Here is a 17940-nt window from a genome sequence, read left to right as displayed (position 1 = left end):
TGAGGTGGGTGGAGCACAGGAGCAGAACCCCGATGCTGGATGCTTCTCTAGTCTCAGCTGGATAACAGCACCCAGGGCTGTTTCCTTGAGAAGGGCTAGAGGGATACTGCACCGACGTTAACCCCTGAAAAATCTATGGTGCCTCAGAGATGTGAGAAAAATCACAGGGACACGTACAGGTGCGCAGGCAGAGTCTAGCGCAGAGGTGGGCAAACTACGGCCCACGGGACCGTCCTGCCGGCCCCCGAGCTCCTGGCCCGGGGGGCTGTCCCCCCTCCCACGCAGCCACACCACCACGTGGCACAATACTCTGGGGCTGCAGAGCCTGGCCTGACGCGGTGCTCTGTGCTGTGCTGCGCGGCACGGCTGCCTGTCCTGGTGCAGTTGCACCGCCGGTGCTCCAGGCAGCATGGTAAGGGGGCAGGGAGCGGGGGGAGGCGGGGAAGTTGGATAGAGGGCAGGGGAGTTCGGGGGTGGTCAGGGGCGTGGATAGGGATCAGGGCGATCAAAGGGCGAGGAATGGGGGTTGAATGGGGGCAGGGGTGCCAGGGGGGCAGTCAGGAAGGAGAGGAGGGGTTGGATGGGGCGGTGAGGGGTGGTCAGGGGACAGGGAGTGTGGATGAGGCAAGGGTCCGGAGGGGGGTCAGTCAGGAAGGATTGGGGGGCAGTAAGGGGCAAGGGGCAGTTGGATGACGCAGGGGTCCCGGGGCGGCAATCAGGAAGGAGGGGGAGGTTGGATGGGGCAGTGGGGGGCAGTTAGGAGCGGTCAGGGGAACGAGAGCAGGGGCTGGTGGGGTGGATGGGGCAGGAGTCCTGGGGGAGCCGTCAGGGGACGGGGGGTGGATGCTCAGGGGGGCGGTCAGGGGACAAGAAGCAGGGGGGGTTGGATAGGGGCAGGGGCCGGGCCATGCCTGGCTATCTGGGAAGGCACAGCCTCCCCTAACCGGCCCACCATACAATTTCAGAAACCCGATGTGGCCCTAACAGGCCAAAAAGTTTGCCTGCCTCTGGTCTAGCGGGTGAGAGGGATAAAGGGACCCGGGGACATTCTGAGAAATAGCTGCGGAAAGGGTATGTATGTTTTGCTCAACAATTGTCATTGTCTGACAGGATCTGATCCAACTCCCATTTACTTTGACAGGAATTAGATCAGGCCCTTTGTCAAGAGAGCATAAAAATATTTTTGCACAAGTGTATTTGTTTTTTGTTGGCATTGGGACTAATTAGTTAAAGTTCGCATGATGAAAAAGCACTATGTAAATACTAGGTATTATTGCATTAAATCCTGTGGTCCTTGCACACAGCTTGATTCTGTATATACGAAAAGAACCTTGTTGCCACATCTGGAGGGTCGCTAGAAACCCAGAGTCGCTATGGAGATACAGAGCTTCTGTGCAGATTGTCTTGATTTCTACAGGGATCCCCATGGTCCTCTGTGGGGACACATGAGCTTTGTGGTTTCCTCTTCTCAGGTGCTCAGTTATTGTGGCATTTGCTCTCATTCAAAGAAAAGAAGGAACAGTTTGCATCTGATAATAAGTATATTATTGTGCTCCATGACTGAACGAACGAATTCTGAGAAAGATGGTTTGCTTTCTTACACTCAGAGACTGGAGCCTGGGCTAGACTGGTGAAGGTTTAGCCTAGAACCCATAGAAGCATGTAGCTTGACTGGAGGTGATACTTGTAGTATTTGGCAGTCAATTTGCCCAACACAGAGAGCATCCCGCTTAATTTCGCTGCTTGATAGAACTAAGAATATGTATAAACAATGACTAACAGTGGTCAGTGGAACATACAGTTCAGGGAGCAGCATAAAATGGGCTCTCTTTGTCTTTAGTGGCTAATACTACAGTTGTTCAGCCAGGGCGGCTCTCTGCACTCACACCCTCTCTATGGACAGTTTTCAGCCTGCTGTGTTGGCCTCAATCTTTGGATCCTGCATGCTTCCATGGCCACTGGGTCTGAGCAGTGTCAAGACACAGTCTCTGGGTTTGGCCTGTCAGGCACCCTCATCTTGGGATGTTGGATGCAGCTGTCGTAGGCCCCATGACCTCTGCTGAAGACCCCAACTGTCCCTGGTAATTTATGCACACTACCCCCCAAATTCTATCCTTGTGGCACTCCAATTTATGGTTTAACCCTTCAGAGACCATGTGACAGTTAAATCAAGGAACAATTTGCAAAGGAATTTCACACGCACACTTTAGACTGCACAAGAGATTTACAGAGCTACAGAAAAAACAAACAACTGAATGCAACAGCTCCACCCTGCAGATGATCTCTTTCTTCCCTTTGGGTCTGAGGTCTGCCTGGTCAGGTGAGGTGGAGACTCCCTTGTCCCTCTTGCTGCTGGCAATGGGTGGCTCCCTCTACACAGAAGCCTCCCGTGTTTATATACGCCAACTTGGTCGTGAACCCCAGTGTGATACCTCATGTCCCAGCCATGGTTCGGAGGGGCTGAGGCTGATAAGAGTCATAAGCAAGTCAATAATTCTTTGCAGCCATCCGGGTGACCCATCCTGTGTTAGTTCTGCGTAAGGTGAGAAACACCATCTCCTTGCTGATCACCACCTCAGGCTATGCACACCCCAATCCAAACCTGCTCTCCGCCCACAACACACTGTAGGATGATTCACAAAATGGAGGTTATAACCCTGAATGCAGATTTACATCCACAAACGATACTCACAAAACAAAAGGAGGAGCGTAAACTGACAGACACATTCCCAGAACAGTCACATGCAATATCTATCCATCCTATACTCATTTTCCTCTGCATTGATCCCAGCTTCCAGTGTGCTTCAGATCCCTCCATGTTTTGTGCCACAAAATGAAATTGGGTTGGAGCAAGAGTAATAAGCCCAGACCTTTAAATAACAAGGTCTTGAGAGTAACACAACAGGCTGGGTAGTGAAATCAATCAGCTCACTAAGAAAATGGGAATGAGAGCAGAACTTATTAAACAATACTTATAATCAATACTTGAGTATTTATAAAGAATTCCAAACCCAAAGGTCTGCTTCTTAATACAATGCAAGCAAAAACAGTTATGCTCATATTTTGTTTACTGGTTAACAACAAATAGCAATGATCATGCCTCATTGTCAATTAATCAAAGTTAATTCACGCAATTAACTCAAAAAATTAATTGCGATTAAAAAAATTATTGCACTGTTAAACAATAGACTACCAATTGACATTTATTAAATATTTTTGTGTTTTTCTATATTTTCAAATATATAGTGATTTCTATTACAACACAAAATACAAAGTGTGCAGTGCTCACTTTATATTATTTTTATTACAAATATTTGTACTGTAAAAATGATAAACAAAGGAAATGGTATTTTTCAATTCACCTCATACAAGTGCTATAGTGCAATCTCTTTATCCTGAAAGTGCAACTTAGAAATGCAGATTTTTTTTGTTACATAACTTCTCTCACAAACAAAACAATGACAGGTTTCAGAGTAGCAGCCGTGTTAGTCTGTATTCGCAAAAAGAAAAGCAGTACTTGTGGCACCTTAAATTTGTTAGTCTCTAAGGTGCCACAAACAAAACAATGTAAAACTTTACAGCTTACAAGTCCACAAGTTCTTGTTCTTGTTCAGCCAATCGCTCAGACAAACAAGTTTGTTTACATTTACAGGAGATGCTGCTGCCTGCTTCTTATTTACAATGTCATCTGAAGGTGAGAACAGGCGTTCGCATGGCACTTTTGTAGCTGGCATTGCAAGATATTTACATGCCAGATAGGCTAAACATCCATAGGACCCTTCATGCTTCAGCCACCATTCCAGGGGACATGCTTCCATGTTGATGATGCTCGTTAAAAAATAATGCGTTAATTAAATTTGTGACTGAACTCCATGTGGGAGAACTGCACGTCTTCCGTTCCGTTTTACCGCATTCTACCATATATTTCATGTTATAGCAGTCTCAGATGATGACCCAGCACGTTTGTTTTAAGAACACTTTCACAGCAGTTTTGACAAAATGCAAAGAAGGTACCGATATGAAATTTCTAAAAGTAGCTACAGCACTAGACCCAAGGTTTAAGAATCTGAAGTGCCTTCCAAAATCTGAGGGGGACGAGGTGTGGACCATGCTTTCAGAAGTCTTAAAAAAGAAACACTCTGATGTGAAAACTATAGAACCCGAATCACCAAAAAAGAACATCAACCTTCTGCTGGTGGCATCTGACTCAGAAGATGAAAATGAACATGCATTGGTCCACTCTGCTTTGGATCGTTATCGAGCAGAAGCCAACATCAGCATGGACCCATGTCCTCTCGAATGGTGGATGAAGCATGAAGGGACATATGAATCTTTAGCACACCTGGCACGTAAATATCTTGGAATGGTGGCTACAACAGTGCCATGTGAACACCTGTTCTCACTTTCCAGTGACATTGTAAAGAAGAAGTGGGCAGCATTATCTCCTGCAAATGTCAACAAACTTTTTTGTTTGAGTGATTGGCTGAAGTAGGATTGAGTGGACTTGTAGGCTCTAATGTTTTACATTGTTTTATTATTAAATGCAGTTATTTTTCATACATAATTCTACATTTGTAAGTTCAACTTCCATGATAAAGAGAATGCACTACAGTACTTGTATGAGGTGAATTGAAAAATACTATTTCTTTTGTTTTTAACACTGCAAATATTTGTAATAGAAAATAAATATAAAGTGAGCACTATACACTTTGCATTCTGTGTTGTAATTGAAATCAATCTATTTGAAAATGTAGAAAACATCCAAAAATATCTAAAGAAATGGCATTCCATGATTGTTTATTAAAGTGTTTAATCACACGATTAATCACAATTAATTTTTGTAATCGCTTGACAGCCGTATTAAAAACAAATAGCAATGATCATGCCTCATTGAATGAAATTGCAGATCACAATGCAAGAAAGCTTATCTATCCTGATATGAAAAAGCCACTCAAATTAAAAGAATGCACATGTGAGAAGCCAGCGTGAGCGTGGGACTGTCTGTTCTGAACAACCTAACAAAGATATAGCAATACTGGCTTCTTCTTATAGCTACAGAAGAGACAAAATGAATAGCACTTATCTGGCCAAATTCTTCAGCTTCTATGTATTGTGCAAATACCCTTAAGATTATTCAAAATAAGTGGGGGTGGGGGGGAAGCACATGGTTATGCGAACAGAAGTTTTAAAAAAGCAGCAGGGACAAGAAAAAGAGCCAAGTGAGAGAAATTCAATAAGGGAGATTTAAACCCAGGTCCTCAGAGCATAAAGGGACAAATTCATCCAAGAGTGACTCCACTGGACACCCCTGATGGGGAGTTTCCCAGGGAAGGTCATGTCTGTAGCTGCAGAAAGCAGCTGCCGCTTCCCTTATGATTGGGCAGGACCATGGCAGCACAGTGTGAAAAGTGGACAGCAATGACCGGGGAAGGGCCATTTCCAGGGCAGCATGGGGAAGAGTTGATTCAGTGCATCCCCCTACAAGTTGCTGTTGGTCGAGTTAGAGAAATAAAACTATTAATGCCCTTGAGTTGTTCTTTCTCTGATTTACTTACATGTGAAGATTAACAGGGACAAAATTAGGAGGACTAGAAGTGACAGAATGACGCCAATTCTAATATACATCCCTGTCCCCCTGGATCCAGGCTCCAGTGGATGGACTGATGTAGACACAGTAAACTGAAACACAGACATGAGGGTATTAGTGGGTATTAATTATATGCATGATTCAAAAGCCATTTGGGCATCTTGGAAAAATATGGTAGAGACACACTTGAGGTGATGCACCCAAATGGAGATAATGCTCCACTTCCATTGGAATTGCTATATTAGGTTACATGAACCATGAGTCAAGAGTTAAATATTTATTTTAAGTTTAGCCTTGAAATCTGAGATTTTTGCCTTCGTAAGGATGGAATAAGAACTGCAGGATTAGTCCCTTAGATTTGTTATTGGAGTTGTTTGTCTTTTGACAATTAAACCATCAGGACTATTTCCCAGGCAGCAAATGGACAGACTAAATATGTGGTTTGCAGTGTGTTGTACCTGTGTTGGTGCAGGATATTAGAGAGACGGTGGGTGAGGTAATATCGTTCATTAGAGCAAGAGACAAGCTTTCAAGGTCCAGTGACTTGAAGAACAGCTCTGTGTAGCTCGAAAGCCTGTCTCTTTCTCCAACAGAAGTTGACCCAATAAAAGTAGGGTGACCAGATGTCCCGATATTATTGGGACAGTCCTGATATTTGGGTCTCTCTCTTATATAGGTGCCTATTACCCACCCCCCCCAGCCCATCCGCTGTCCCGATTTTTCACACTTGCTGTCTGGTCAACCTAACTAAAAGACTACTTATGAACAGTTCTCTGTTCCAATCAAACTAGAGCACTACAGATAGTGACCCATAGGGAAGATATATGCACCATTTAATTGACAACCGAGATACTTACAGCCTGAGGGGCTTCTGAACTAGAAATAGATAGCCATCTTGGTGTGACAGAAGAGGATACCTGGGTGGCATTTGCAGCAACTACGCAAATAGAAAATAAACATCACTTAATACAGATGACAGTTCTTCCCTGATTCGCAGCTAGTCATCCTCTATTTCCCTGAGCATTTAAACCAAATGAAGATCTCCTGATGATAAACAAAGAGATGGACAACACAATTTAAATGATTTAAGCCTTATCCAACATCCATCTAAGTCAAAGGGAGTCTGCCCAATGCCTACAATGTGCTTTGGGTCAGACCCTTAAAAGAGCAAGTAGTGCAGTATTGTCCAGGGCAAGTGAGGCTGCAGAATTTATGCAAGCAGGATGTCATACAGCTCAGAGCACATTTACGTAACATTTAGGCAGGATTCAGTGTGAAAAAACTTGCAAAAGTCACAGCTGCAGCATCTTGATCCAGTGCCTATCCCTGGCTCAGGGCACCTCACAATATTTAATATACAGGGCTACAAAATGCAGTATCTTTAGTACAATGGATCTGCTATTTGATAATTGAATAACCCCACAAGAAAGAAAACTAACCCACTAATCTCAAGGTTCTAAATGTGCTGGCCAAAGATCTACAACTAATGAAAATGTAACCTCCTCCTGTATAAATTAAGGGGATTCCAGAATCAGGTGCCTTCTCTGTTGCAACTGTGCCAAGTTTCACTTCCTCTTCTGAAAGGGAAAGGTGTAAGTTGTGTTGTTACACTTTAAAGTTACTGAGCTGATGAAATTGAGAGCAATTACAAACTGTAATTGGCATTTCTGGTATTAAGATAAAACTGACAACGCATCACAAGTCTCCAAAGCTAAATATCAAGAATTAGATTTTATTAAAACATAAACATGTTTGTTTGTTTTTTTGAGTGCTGGAAATTGTTTGCAGAGAAGCCTGGGAGAACCCTACAGAACTCCCCTCTCTGTTGCCAGGAGCTTATTCTCAGGTCAGAGGAGATAATTTTCTATACTGTTTAAAATAAATTGCCTTGACTTGAACACCAATTTGTGAGTGAAGTTACTCATGTGTATGTGTTTTCAATGTTTATGCTAGGCACAAATTTGACCCAGAAGGTTTAAAAGGAAATTCTGCTTTAGATCGCAAGATGTGGAGATTCAATGACACAGATCAGAGACTAGTCTAGGTTTCTACGTGCAGCCAAGCAAGTCAGGTAGTGGTTGGATGAGGCAGGTTTCCAGATAACAGGGAGAAGATTTTGTAAAAGGCATGTTTGGTAAAGTTTAGCTACTGCATTGGTCCCATATGTAATTTTGTTCCCTTTCCGTTACAAAGAGGCTCTCACACACCAGAGAGTTTGAATACTTGCATAAACATTACCTGAGGTTATGTTCAGATGAGGAGCTGTGGTGAAGGTCTTAACTGGTGTTAAAAACAAAACCAAATCCACATATACTACAACAGTCTATAAATATACCCACAAACAGAAGGAAATAAAATGTTTTATTAAGAATAGAAATGTAAAAAAGCAGCAAAAAAGGTGTCCTGTTAACCACCTGGGATATTTTCAAGTAAAAGAAAAATTATATCGTCTGTATTTTCAGGAAAATACAATGCAAAGGAACAGAATGAAAAGCACAGCTACAATATCTATCCACCCATCCATATTAGACTTTTATCCTGCCATAGCAGCTGAGCATCTTTCACAGAAAATCAGTAGTGATAGCAAAGTCCCTACTGGGCTTCCTGTAGTCTCTGGATTTCTGCCTTTTGGGGATAAAGAACCTGGGTGGGGTAGGGTTTTACTTTTTGATTTTACTGATTTCCATACCTGGGGTTGTGCCTTTTATATCTGCAATTTGTCAAAGAGAATTTTAAGGGATCCCCTGCTGAGATTAAACTGCCAGCATGAAAAGGTGTCATTACTTAAGGCCAGGTTGTGCAAATATGTCTCGTATTGATGAGCCATGGCTCCAGCGGGACTATTTGCATCAGTAAGCAGTCACCATGGAGTGGACTTCACCCCTGGGAAGAACCAGCACCAGGCCCATGCACCACTTAAGTGCTCAGCGAAGATGGGGCTCAATTCATACCTGGTGAAATTGAGTGACACCCATCTGAGTTCAGTGGGGCTGCAACTATTTATGCTAAGTCTGAATTTGGCACAGTGAGTTTGAAAGGAAATGCTGCTCGATAGGAGGCGATACAGAGGTTCAGTGGAATGGAGTAAAGACTAAGCTAGGTTTCTAGGTGCCAGCAGGCAAGTCAAGCAGGTTTCCCAGGACCAGGGTGAGGATTTATATTATCATTGATCCCTGGGATTCCAAGATGGCCAGATTTTGCCAAGAGGACCTCTCTTTCAAACGGTGTAGGGGGCCAGGAGTCCTACAGGACTTTGTTAGGGCTTGTGACACCAGGCAGCATCTTCTTTATTTGGATGAATTACGACCTGATCCAGAACTATTAAAGCCAATGGGAATCCTTCCATTGACTTTAATGGAGACTGGATCAGCCCTAGTGGTGTTATCTGGGATTCCCTAAACCCAAAGCTCTTGGTAACTTTCTTCTCTGAGAGGCGGTATCAGGAAATAAACTAAGGGAGATGCAGCACCTCCTGCTACAAGGTTGGCACAAACTAATCAAGATCAAGTGCTTTTACTTAAAGCCTTCACTTTACTATTCTCCAGCACTCTCACTGGAATGCCTTTACCCAAAATCTCTGCTTTATTTAGTCTCAAGCACATACAAACAGAACAGACTATAGATCACCCCCACACAATAGTTACCCATGGTCTGGAAGGGTTTCAAGTGGTCAAACGACAATTGGCCAGCTATCCGCCTGTCACTGGGGATTCCTAGAGATGTCCAGAAGGTCAAATCCAAATTACTCAGACCTATTTACCCCTTTTATGTTAGTAACTGCTACAATTACCTCAACCACATGTCAATCATAGAAAAACCATTAAGGAAACATTTTTTAATCCATTAGGTATACAGATGTATTTTTGCAGAGTCTGCAGTCTCATGGGCCCCAACACACGCACACCAAAAATCGAAATATAGATAGACTTCCAGATTTTCCACAGACATTTACCCCAGCAGATCAGAGAGGAGATGGAGTCAGGTTTACTCCATGGGATTGCTGCTAACCCCCTCCTGGCTTGCCTTAGTTAAGTTCTTACATAGGCCTGCTACATAGCTACTTTTGGCAATAAGCAAAAAAATCGATATTTCAGGACTGGCAGTTGACAGTGGTTTGGGCACCTGGCTGGTTGCTAAAAATGCCCCTCGTCAATGGGAGGATTATTGTGCATAAACCAGGAAAGACACCTACTCCATGGCCCATTTTCTTGGATGCTACATGTGGAACAGCTAAGAACGCTGATGAGTCATGTGCCATGGCTCAAAGGCCCGAAGTCTCCATTCCCGTGCACAGGCTCTGCTGGGTTACACTGATGGCAGAGGCTGCTTCCTTTCTGCAGTGGTAACAGTACAGCTTCAATGCCATAATGGTTAACACTGCAGGACATTAATACATTGTTTCTGTCACAAGCTGTGAGAGTCAGCAAGAGGGCAGGAGTTTTACCCTTCAAGGACACTCGTACAAAAGCTCTGCTCACCTGTCTCAATCACAACTTCCAGATTGTTCCACTGATCATTGAACCAACCAGGGATCTCCACACGGCAGCAGTACACCCCTCCGTCTGCTTCTGCCACATCCACTATGGTCAGGGACACATCCCCCTGAGCGAGATTCCCTTCTAACTGGTATCTGCTGGACTGACGCTTGGTTACCCTCCATCCATCTGTCCAGAGAATTGGCTGAGAACATTGAGAAGAAGGACAGCTGCCCCGGCCCCAGCACATTGTTGTGATGTCACTTTGGCGATTAACTTGGTATTTACAGAGCAAAATGACATTCTGACCCACCACTCCTCTCACTGGAGAGCCCGATACTGTGAGACCTGCAGACAAAGATACAACAGTAATTGAGACAGGGCTAGGATACAATGCACAGGCTAATGGGACCTGCTTGACATCTCAGTCACAACACAACACTGTCCCTGTAAGCTCGCCACATACCTCCATTGCAGGTGGATCCACTGAGATGTGTTTCTCCTCCTCTCCTCATCTCCTCTCTATAGGGGAGGATGACAGCAGGACACACAGCATGGCCATGGTGGTTTTGCCCATGATGTGGTTCTGTTCAAGCACAGGAAGCTCTCATGTATGCTGCAGTTTCACAGCCTCGCCCTCCTGACCCGGGAGAAGTTCTTTGATCTTCCCAGCCTACGGATGGGTGATTCTCTCAGCAGCTATGTGTGCGGCTGCCTGACCTAATGGGAGTCTGATTGTCAGAACCCAAGTCAGTTTGCGTACCACTCAAAGGCACACAGGTCTGTGGTGAGGTTGGTCCCACTTGTCTGTGGGGGAAGCTATCCTGGGTAGTCCACCTGACAGTGGCTCTCAAACTGCTCCATGCTAATGGAAGAGATGAGGCACAGTGGCTTACAACACCTGAGGTGTCCCTGTATGGTTCCCACAGACAATTATTACAGATCCCCTGACAGTGGCAACTATAACCCCCACAACTATGATATGGCTTTTGTGCATATGCAGTTCTCCAGACCCCCTTGTCACTCCTCACTCACAGGGGTTCAGTGTATTAACATGGGCCTCACCAGTACCTTTGGAAGACTTATTCCTGCAGTACTTGGAACTGCAAACTCGTACCTTGTAGTCCTTGCAGAGTGGATCTGTCTGGGTTTTATTCAGTCCATGATCCTCCCCTCCCCTTCCCTATTCTTTCTGAGCCAGAATCTGAACACAGTGTAAGGTGGGAGCACGTTACTGCTGCAGGCAGGGCCGGCTCTAGGCACCAGCAAACCAAGTACGTGCTTGGGGAGGCACTCCGGCCTTTTTTTTTTTTTTTTTTGCGCTTCAGCAGCATTTTGCTTGGGCCGGCAAAAAATCTAGAGCTGGCCCTGGATGCAGGGTCACAAACCAGATTACTGCCTGTCTGTCTCTGACTGCAGAACGTAACCTGGCTGGTCTAATGAGCCAGCATAGGGCAGCTGGCATTGCCTAGTATTCTAGGAGAAAATGGTGACAGACTTCTCCTGAGTGATTCCATTTGCATGAAGATGCTGTGATTTGAAAATTCCCTAATGGGCACAGATTCTGCGCTAGATTCTCAAAATAACCCTCAGGGCATGTGAAATTCCATGAAGAAGTTGTGAAGAGCCAACTTGTGCTGGACCTAAGAAGCACTGAAGGAAGCAGAGAAGCTAAATGAATTCTTTTTATTGGTGTTCACTAAAGAGAATGTGACACAGATTCCCATACTGAGCCATTCTTTTTAGGTGACAAATCTGAGGAACTGTCCCAGGTTGAGTTGTAAATAGAGGTGGTTTTGGAACAAATTGGTAAATTAAACCATAATAAGTCACGAGGATCAGATGAGATTCACCCAAGAGTTCTGAAGGAACTCAAATATGAAATTGCAGAACTATTAACTGTGGTCTGTAACCTATGATTTAAATCAGCTTCTCTGCCAGATGACTGGAGGCAAGATAGGGTAACACCAATTTTTACACAAAAGCTCCAGAGGCAATTCTGGCCATTACAGGCTGGTAAGCTTAACTTTAGCACCAGGCAAATTATTTGCCTGTAATACAGAACAGAATTATCAGACATATAGATGAAGATTATTTGTTGTGGAAGAGTCAACATGACTTTGGTAAAGGGAAATCATGACTCACAAATGTATTAGAATTCTTTGAAGGGGTCAAAAAAAAAAACAAAACAAAACACGTGAGAAGTAATTCTTCCACTCTACTCTGCATTGCTTAGGCCTCAACTGGAGTACTGTGTCCAGTTCTGGGTGCCACATTTCAGGAAAGATGTGGACAAGTTGGATAAAGTCCAAAGAAGAGCAACAAAAATGATGAAAGGTCTAGAAAACATGACCTGTGAGGGAAGATTGAAAAAATTGGGTTTGTTTAGTCTGAAGAAGAGAAGATAGAGGGGATGTGATAACAGTTTTCAAGTACATGAAAGAGTGTTACAAGTAGGAGGGGAAAAAATTGTTCTCAACCTCTGAGGATAGGACAAGAAGCAATGGGCTAAAATTGCAGCAAGGGAGGTTTAGGTTGGACATTAGGAAAAAAATTCCTGTCAGGCTGCTTAAGCACTGGAATAAATTGCCCAAGGAGGTTGTGGAATCTCCATCACTGGAGTTTTTAAAGAGCAGTTTAGACAAACACCTGCCAGGGGTGGTCCAGATAATACTTAGTCCTGCCATGAGTTCAGGGGACTGGACTAGATGACCTCTCGAGGTCCCTTCCAGTCCTATGATTCTATGTGGACAAGGGGGATCCAGTGGATACAGTGTACTTAGACTTTCAGAAAGCCTTTGACTAGGTCTTTCACCAAAGTCTCTTAAGCAAAGTAAACCGTCATGGGATAAGAGGGCAGGTCCTCTTATGGATCAGTAACTGGTTAAAAGATAGGAAACAAAGGGTAGGATAAATGGTCAGTTTTCAGAATGGAGAGAGGTAACTAGTGGTGTCCCACAGGGATCTGTACTGAGACCAATGTTATTTGACATATTCATAAATGATCTGGAAAAGGGGGTGAACAGTGAGGTGGCAACATTTGCAGACGATACAAAATTGCTCAAGATAGTTAAGTTCAAAGCATACTGCAAAGAGTTACAAAGGGATCTCACAGAACTGGGTGACTGGACAACAAAATGGCAGATGAAATTCAATGTTAATAAATACAAAATAACGCACATTGGAAAACACAATACCAACTATATATATATATATAAAATGATGGGATCTAAATGAGTTGTTACCACTCAAGAAAGAGATCTTGGAGTTATTGTGGATAGTTCTCTGAAAACATCTGTTCAGTGTGTAGCAACAATCAAAAAGCTAACAACATTAGGAACTATTAGGAAAGGAAAAGATGAGAGAGAAAATATCAGAATGCCACTATATAAATCCATGATACTCCCACACCTTGAACACTGTGTGCAGTTCTGGTCACACCGCCTCAAAAAGGTATATTAGAATTGAAAAAGGTACAGAGAAGGGCAACAAAAATGATTAGGGATATAGAACAGCTTCCAGATGAGGAGAGATTAAAAAGACTGGGGCTGTTCAGTTTGGAAAAAAGACAACTAAGACGGGATATGAGAGAGGCCTATAAAACCATGTGTGGTGTGGAGAAAGTGAATAAGGAAGTGTTATTTACTCCTTCACCCAAAGAAATGAATAGGCAGCAGGTTTAAAAAGAAGTATTTCTTCACACAATGCGCAGTCAACCTGTGGAACTCATTGCCAGGGGATGTTGTGAAGGTCAAGACTATAACTGGGTTCAAAAAAGAATGAGATCCATTCATGGACGATAGGGTCCATGAATGGCTATTATCCAAGATGGTCAAGGGTGCAACTCCATGCTCTGGGTGTCCCTAACCTCTGCCAGAAGCTGGAATTGGGATACAGGGGATGGATCACTTGATGATTACGTATTCTGTTCATTCCTTCTGAAGCACCTGGCATTGGCCACTGCCAGAAGACAGGATACTGGGCTAGATGGACCATTGGTCTGACCCAGTCTGGCCATTCTTATGTCCTACGTACAGGGAACAGATTCAGCCTGGATGTTCAGTTCCAGGTCTACCTTCCTTGAAAAGTGCTGGGCAGGTAAACTTGCATGTTAGACTGGACATCGTGTTTGCAAGTGGCCAGATAAGTGGCGTAAACCCTTTGAAAATGTAACAAAGCTTTTAGTGAGCTAGCTCTCTCTTGCTTTCTTGACTGAGCACATGCATGAGCATACTCACCATGAGACAATAGAACAGTGGATAAAATACAGAACTCACGTTAAAAATGCTGTGGAAACCCCCATGCTCCTTATAACCATCTTCCTCTTTGAATAATACATGGCATCAGGTTGCATTTCCTGTTAGAATTCTCATGAATATCATTCTGCACTCCCACCAGATTACACAACTTCCCCATTCATTTCTATATTTAATTCACATATTTGTGTATAAGAAGTTTTGTCTAATCACCTAATTGAGTCATAAAAATCCATTCGGTTTCCCTGCAAGTCTAATGTACTCACAGACAAAACCAGCACACAAGAGCTGTAGAAAGCAGCAGTATTTCTGGGCCAGCTAGACTGTTTCTCTCTGTAACAGTTACAGGATATTGTGTATTTACTGCACCTCCAATGCATTAAATCTTTTGTGCTAAGGGTGTTAATCAAAGTCATTCCTGGTCAGATCATCCAAATGTCAATCCAAGCCAGTTTTTAACCAGGCACACAAAAGGGGAGCTTTGAATACTCATTCTAACACAATAAAGAAAAGGAGGACTTGTGGCACCTTAGAGACTAACAAATTTATTTGAGCATAACCTTTCGTGAGCTACAGCTCACTTCATCGGATCTAACACCTCACATTTCAAAGGAAGCTTCCTCTCAAATAAAATAGAAGGCTATTGATACCCTAAATTCCTCACTCAAGCAACTACTAATGCTACAGGAGTAAAATGCTCTGCAGTGGGTGTTAATACTTCCCAATGCAATTTTTCCAAATAGGTCCAATATAAATGAGCGTTTGTATGGGAAAGGAGATCAATATTAGGTAGCAGTTAGTTAAGCTAATCCTGACCTTTTCTCAGTGAAAACAAAGTCTTGCCCAGCTAAATCAAGGTTAAAGGTTAAGGTTAAGATGGATGCGTTAGCTAATCAACCTCTTTTCTTTTTTTCCAGGAAAAGCATAATGCGGACAGACTATCGATGAATCCTTTACAAAAGTGAAAGTAGGTCTTTAAATACATTTCTAAATGACACGGTTACATAGATCTTGGAACCCAGGTGAAACAGTGTGGAAGGAAAAAAGTTCTGTGCAGATGCTGTTTGTCAGTAGGCCTTTCAGACCCCACTGCTCACGGTTCACATTTGGATGATTATTTCTGCAACCACAATACCCAGAAATTTATTTTTTATAAAAGAAAATGAAAGCTAGAGGAGCTCCACAGAAGGCTATTGAGCCGCTCTAGCTTATTATTTATATTGCAGAAGATTGCAGCGGCTGTGGCAAACTACAACACTGTGACACATGACCAGCCTTCTTTAGGAGACATCCAGTTTAGTCCATATTTAGTTACTCTCCAGGAAAACTCAGAAACTATTATTCATCCAATGAAGTGAGCTGTAGGTCACGAAAGCTTATGCTCAAATAAATTTGTTAGTCTCTAAGGTGCCACAAGTCCTCCTTTTCTATTATGCAGTAGTTACCTATCACAGCCCCATCCACTATCTGTTATTCTCTTATTCACCTTAGTTACCTGTAAATAGGACCATTAGGATCCTCTTCAGGATGAAGCAAGGAGCCATAGTGATCACTGAAAAGGAGGCAGAGAACGGTCTTCTTTAAACTTTCCAAGGGCTTGAAGAAAAAATGTTCATTTCTGAAGAAACTTATGATTTTCACTTCCCAAATGATGTCAGTTACACTTACCATACTGAATACTCTCTCATAGCCCTAATGAGGGTTGGCTTTTCCTGTAGTTAGCCCTTTGCTCCTTTCTCCTTGTCCACATTAGCAATGGCTGCAGCTGAAAGGGGTTAGCTTCAGACTGTTCAGCAGTATTTCAGAAACCTTAGTTAAAACCTGCTTGACCACAGGAGATTTTAATCCAGGTCTTCAAAGCCTCAGGGGACAAATTCACCTAAGAGTTACTAAAGCATATACAGTACCTTGATGGGGAACTTTCAACCGGAAGTAGCATCTGCAGAAGGCAACTGTAGTTTCCCTTATGATTGGGTAAGTACATTGTTGTGATGTTATTTTTGTTATCAACGTGGTATTTACAGGGTAAAATGACATTCTGACCCACCACTCCTCTCACTGGAGAGCCTGATACGGCAGGACCGGCAGACAAAGATACAACAGTAATTGAAACGGGGATAGGATACAATTCAGTGTAATAGGGCTTGCCTTACATCTCAGTCACACCACCATCCCAATAAGCTTGCCACATATTTCCATTTCAGGTGGGTCTATTGATGTGTGTGTTCCCCCACAACTGCCAAATCAGGGTGAAGATGACAACATGACATATACCAAAGCCATGGTGCTTTTGCCCAAGATGTGTGCCCAGCCTCACCCTCCTGACCCTAGCCAGGACAAAGCAGAGAGAGAGAGAACAGTTCTTTGATCTGTCCAGCTTACATATGGTTGATTCTCTCAGCAGCTGTGTGTGCGGCTCCCTGACCTAACCGGAGTTCAGTTGTCAGGACCCAGGACAGTTTGGGAAGCATGCAAAGGCACACAGTCTGTACTGATGTTGGTGTTGCTTGTTTCTGGGGGAAGCGATCTTGACTAATCCTCCTGACAGTGGCTCTCAAACTTCTCCATGCTCATGGAACTAGGCACAGTGTGTTACAACCCCGAAGGGTCCATTGATGGTCCTCACAGGCACTTTTCTGCAGGACATCCCAAGACAGCGATGACAACCACCACCATAGCTATTCTATGGCTTTTGTGTGTATGCAGTTCTCCAGACCCCCTTGTAACTGATTACTCACAATATGAGCCCCACCTGTATCTTTGCAAGACTTGTTCCTGCGGTACCTGAAACTGCCCTGTAGTTCTTGTTGTGTGGATCTGGCAGGGTTCTACTCAATCCATGACCCTCATCCATTTTTCTGTCCTTGCTGGGCCAGAGGCTGGACACAGCATGAGGTAGGAGCATGTTACCGCTGTGGGGACACAAACGTTTTTGGGTGTTTGTCTCTGTAATGGGTAACACGACTGGTCTGACGAGCCAAAATAAGACAGTTGCTATGGGCTGGTCTCTTGGTGGAGGCAATATCAGGTGCAAATGGTGGCACAGACCTCTAGGGCTGAAATCCCACTTACATGGGGTGGTTTGAAAATTCCGTAGTGCACACAATTTCTGGACTTATTCCTCAAGCTAATCCTGCTGAAATGCAGAGGACCAGCACAAATTCAGAGCGCAAGTCCTGCTTATTCGTTTTCTCCTTTTGTTGAGCAGGATTTAAACCTCTTGCTGACTCTGTACACAGGGTTAAACTTTATCCTGGACCTTCTGTGGCACTTTCCTTTAAAAGTGGTTAGGAGGTGCTGCACCATTGCACCTGAAATGGTGTTTGCACGTGGCCAGGTTAGTAGCACAAACTCTTTGGAAATTTAGTAACCCTTTAAGTGAGCTCTTTTTCCCCCTTGATTTAGGGTGTTCTTATGCACTATGAAACAACAAACTACAGAACTCATTCTAGATGCTGTGAAATCCCCCACTGACCCTGTAACCCTGTCGTCGTCTTCGAAAAAAAAAAACCCTTGGGCAGCAATTCCTTTTAGAATGACTGCTATTTTAGCACTCCACCTCCTCGTAGATTACACAGCTGCCCAACTCATACCAATTCAGGTTTAGATTATTATTCCATTA

General features: G+C 43.6%; 1 protein-coding gene across 1 annotated transcript in view; it reads right to left on the bottom strand.

The window, feature by feature from the left end:
• The window catches only part of LOC119859897 (hepatitis A virus cellular receptor 1 homolog), a 31463-nt gene extending 13523 nt beyond the window's left edge, over positions 1-17940 (bottom strand). The window contains exons 1-6 of the mRNA XM_043490694.1: positions 17071-17940; positions 15814-15870; positions 10066-10410; positions 6445-6524; positions 5556-5679; positions 2603-2623 (exon numbers count right to left, since the gene is read on the bottom strand). Coding sequence (XP_043346629.1) covers positions 2603-2623; positions 5556-5679; positions 6445-6524; positions 10066-10410; positions 15814-15862 — 619 coding nt within the window. The 5' untranslated portion in view covers positions 15863-15870; positions 17071-17940. The remainder of the gene's footprint in view (positions 1-2602; positions 2624-5555; positions 5680-6444; positions 6525-10065; positions 10411-15813; positions 15871-17070) is intronic.

The sequence above is a fragment of the Dermochelys coriacea genome, chromosome 8, assembly GCF_009764565.3.
Source record: "Dermochelys coriacea isolate rDerCor1 chromosome 8, rDerCor1.pri.v4, whole genome shotgun sequence".
NCBI lineage: Eukaryota > Metazoa > Chordata > Testudines > Dermochelyidae > Dermochelys > Dermochelys coriacea.
The sequence above is the reverse complement of the archived record's forward strand: the minus strand, read 5'-3'. Positions and strand labels throughout refer to the sequence as shown.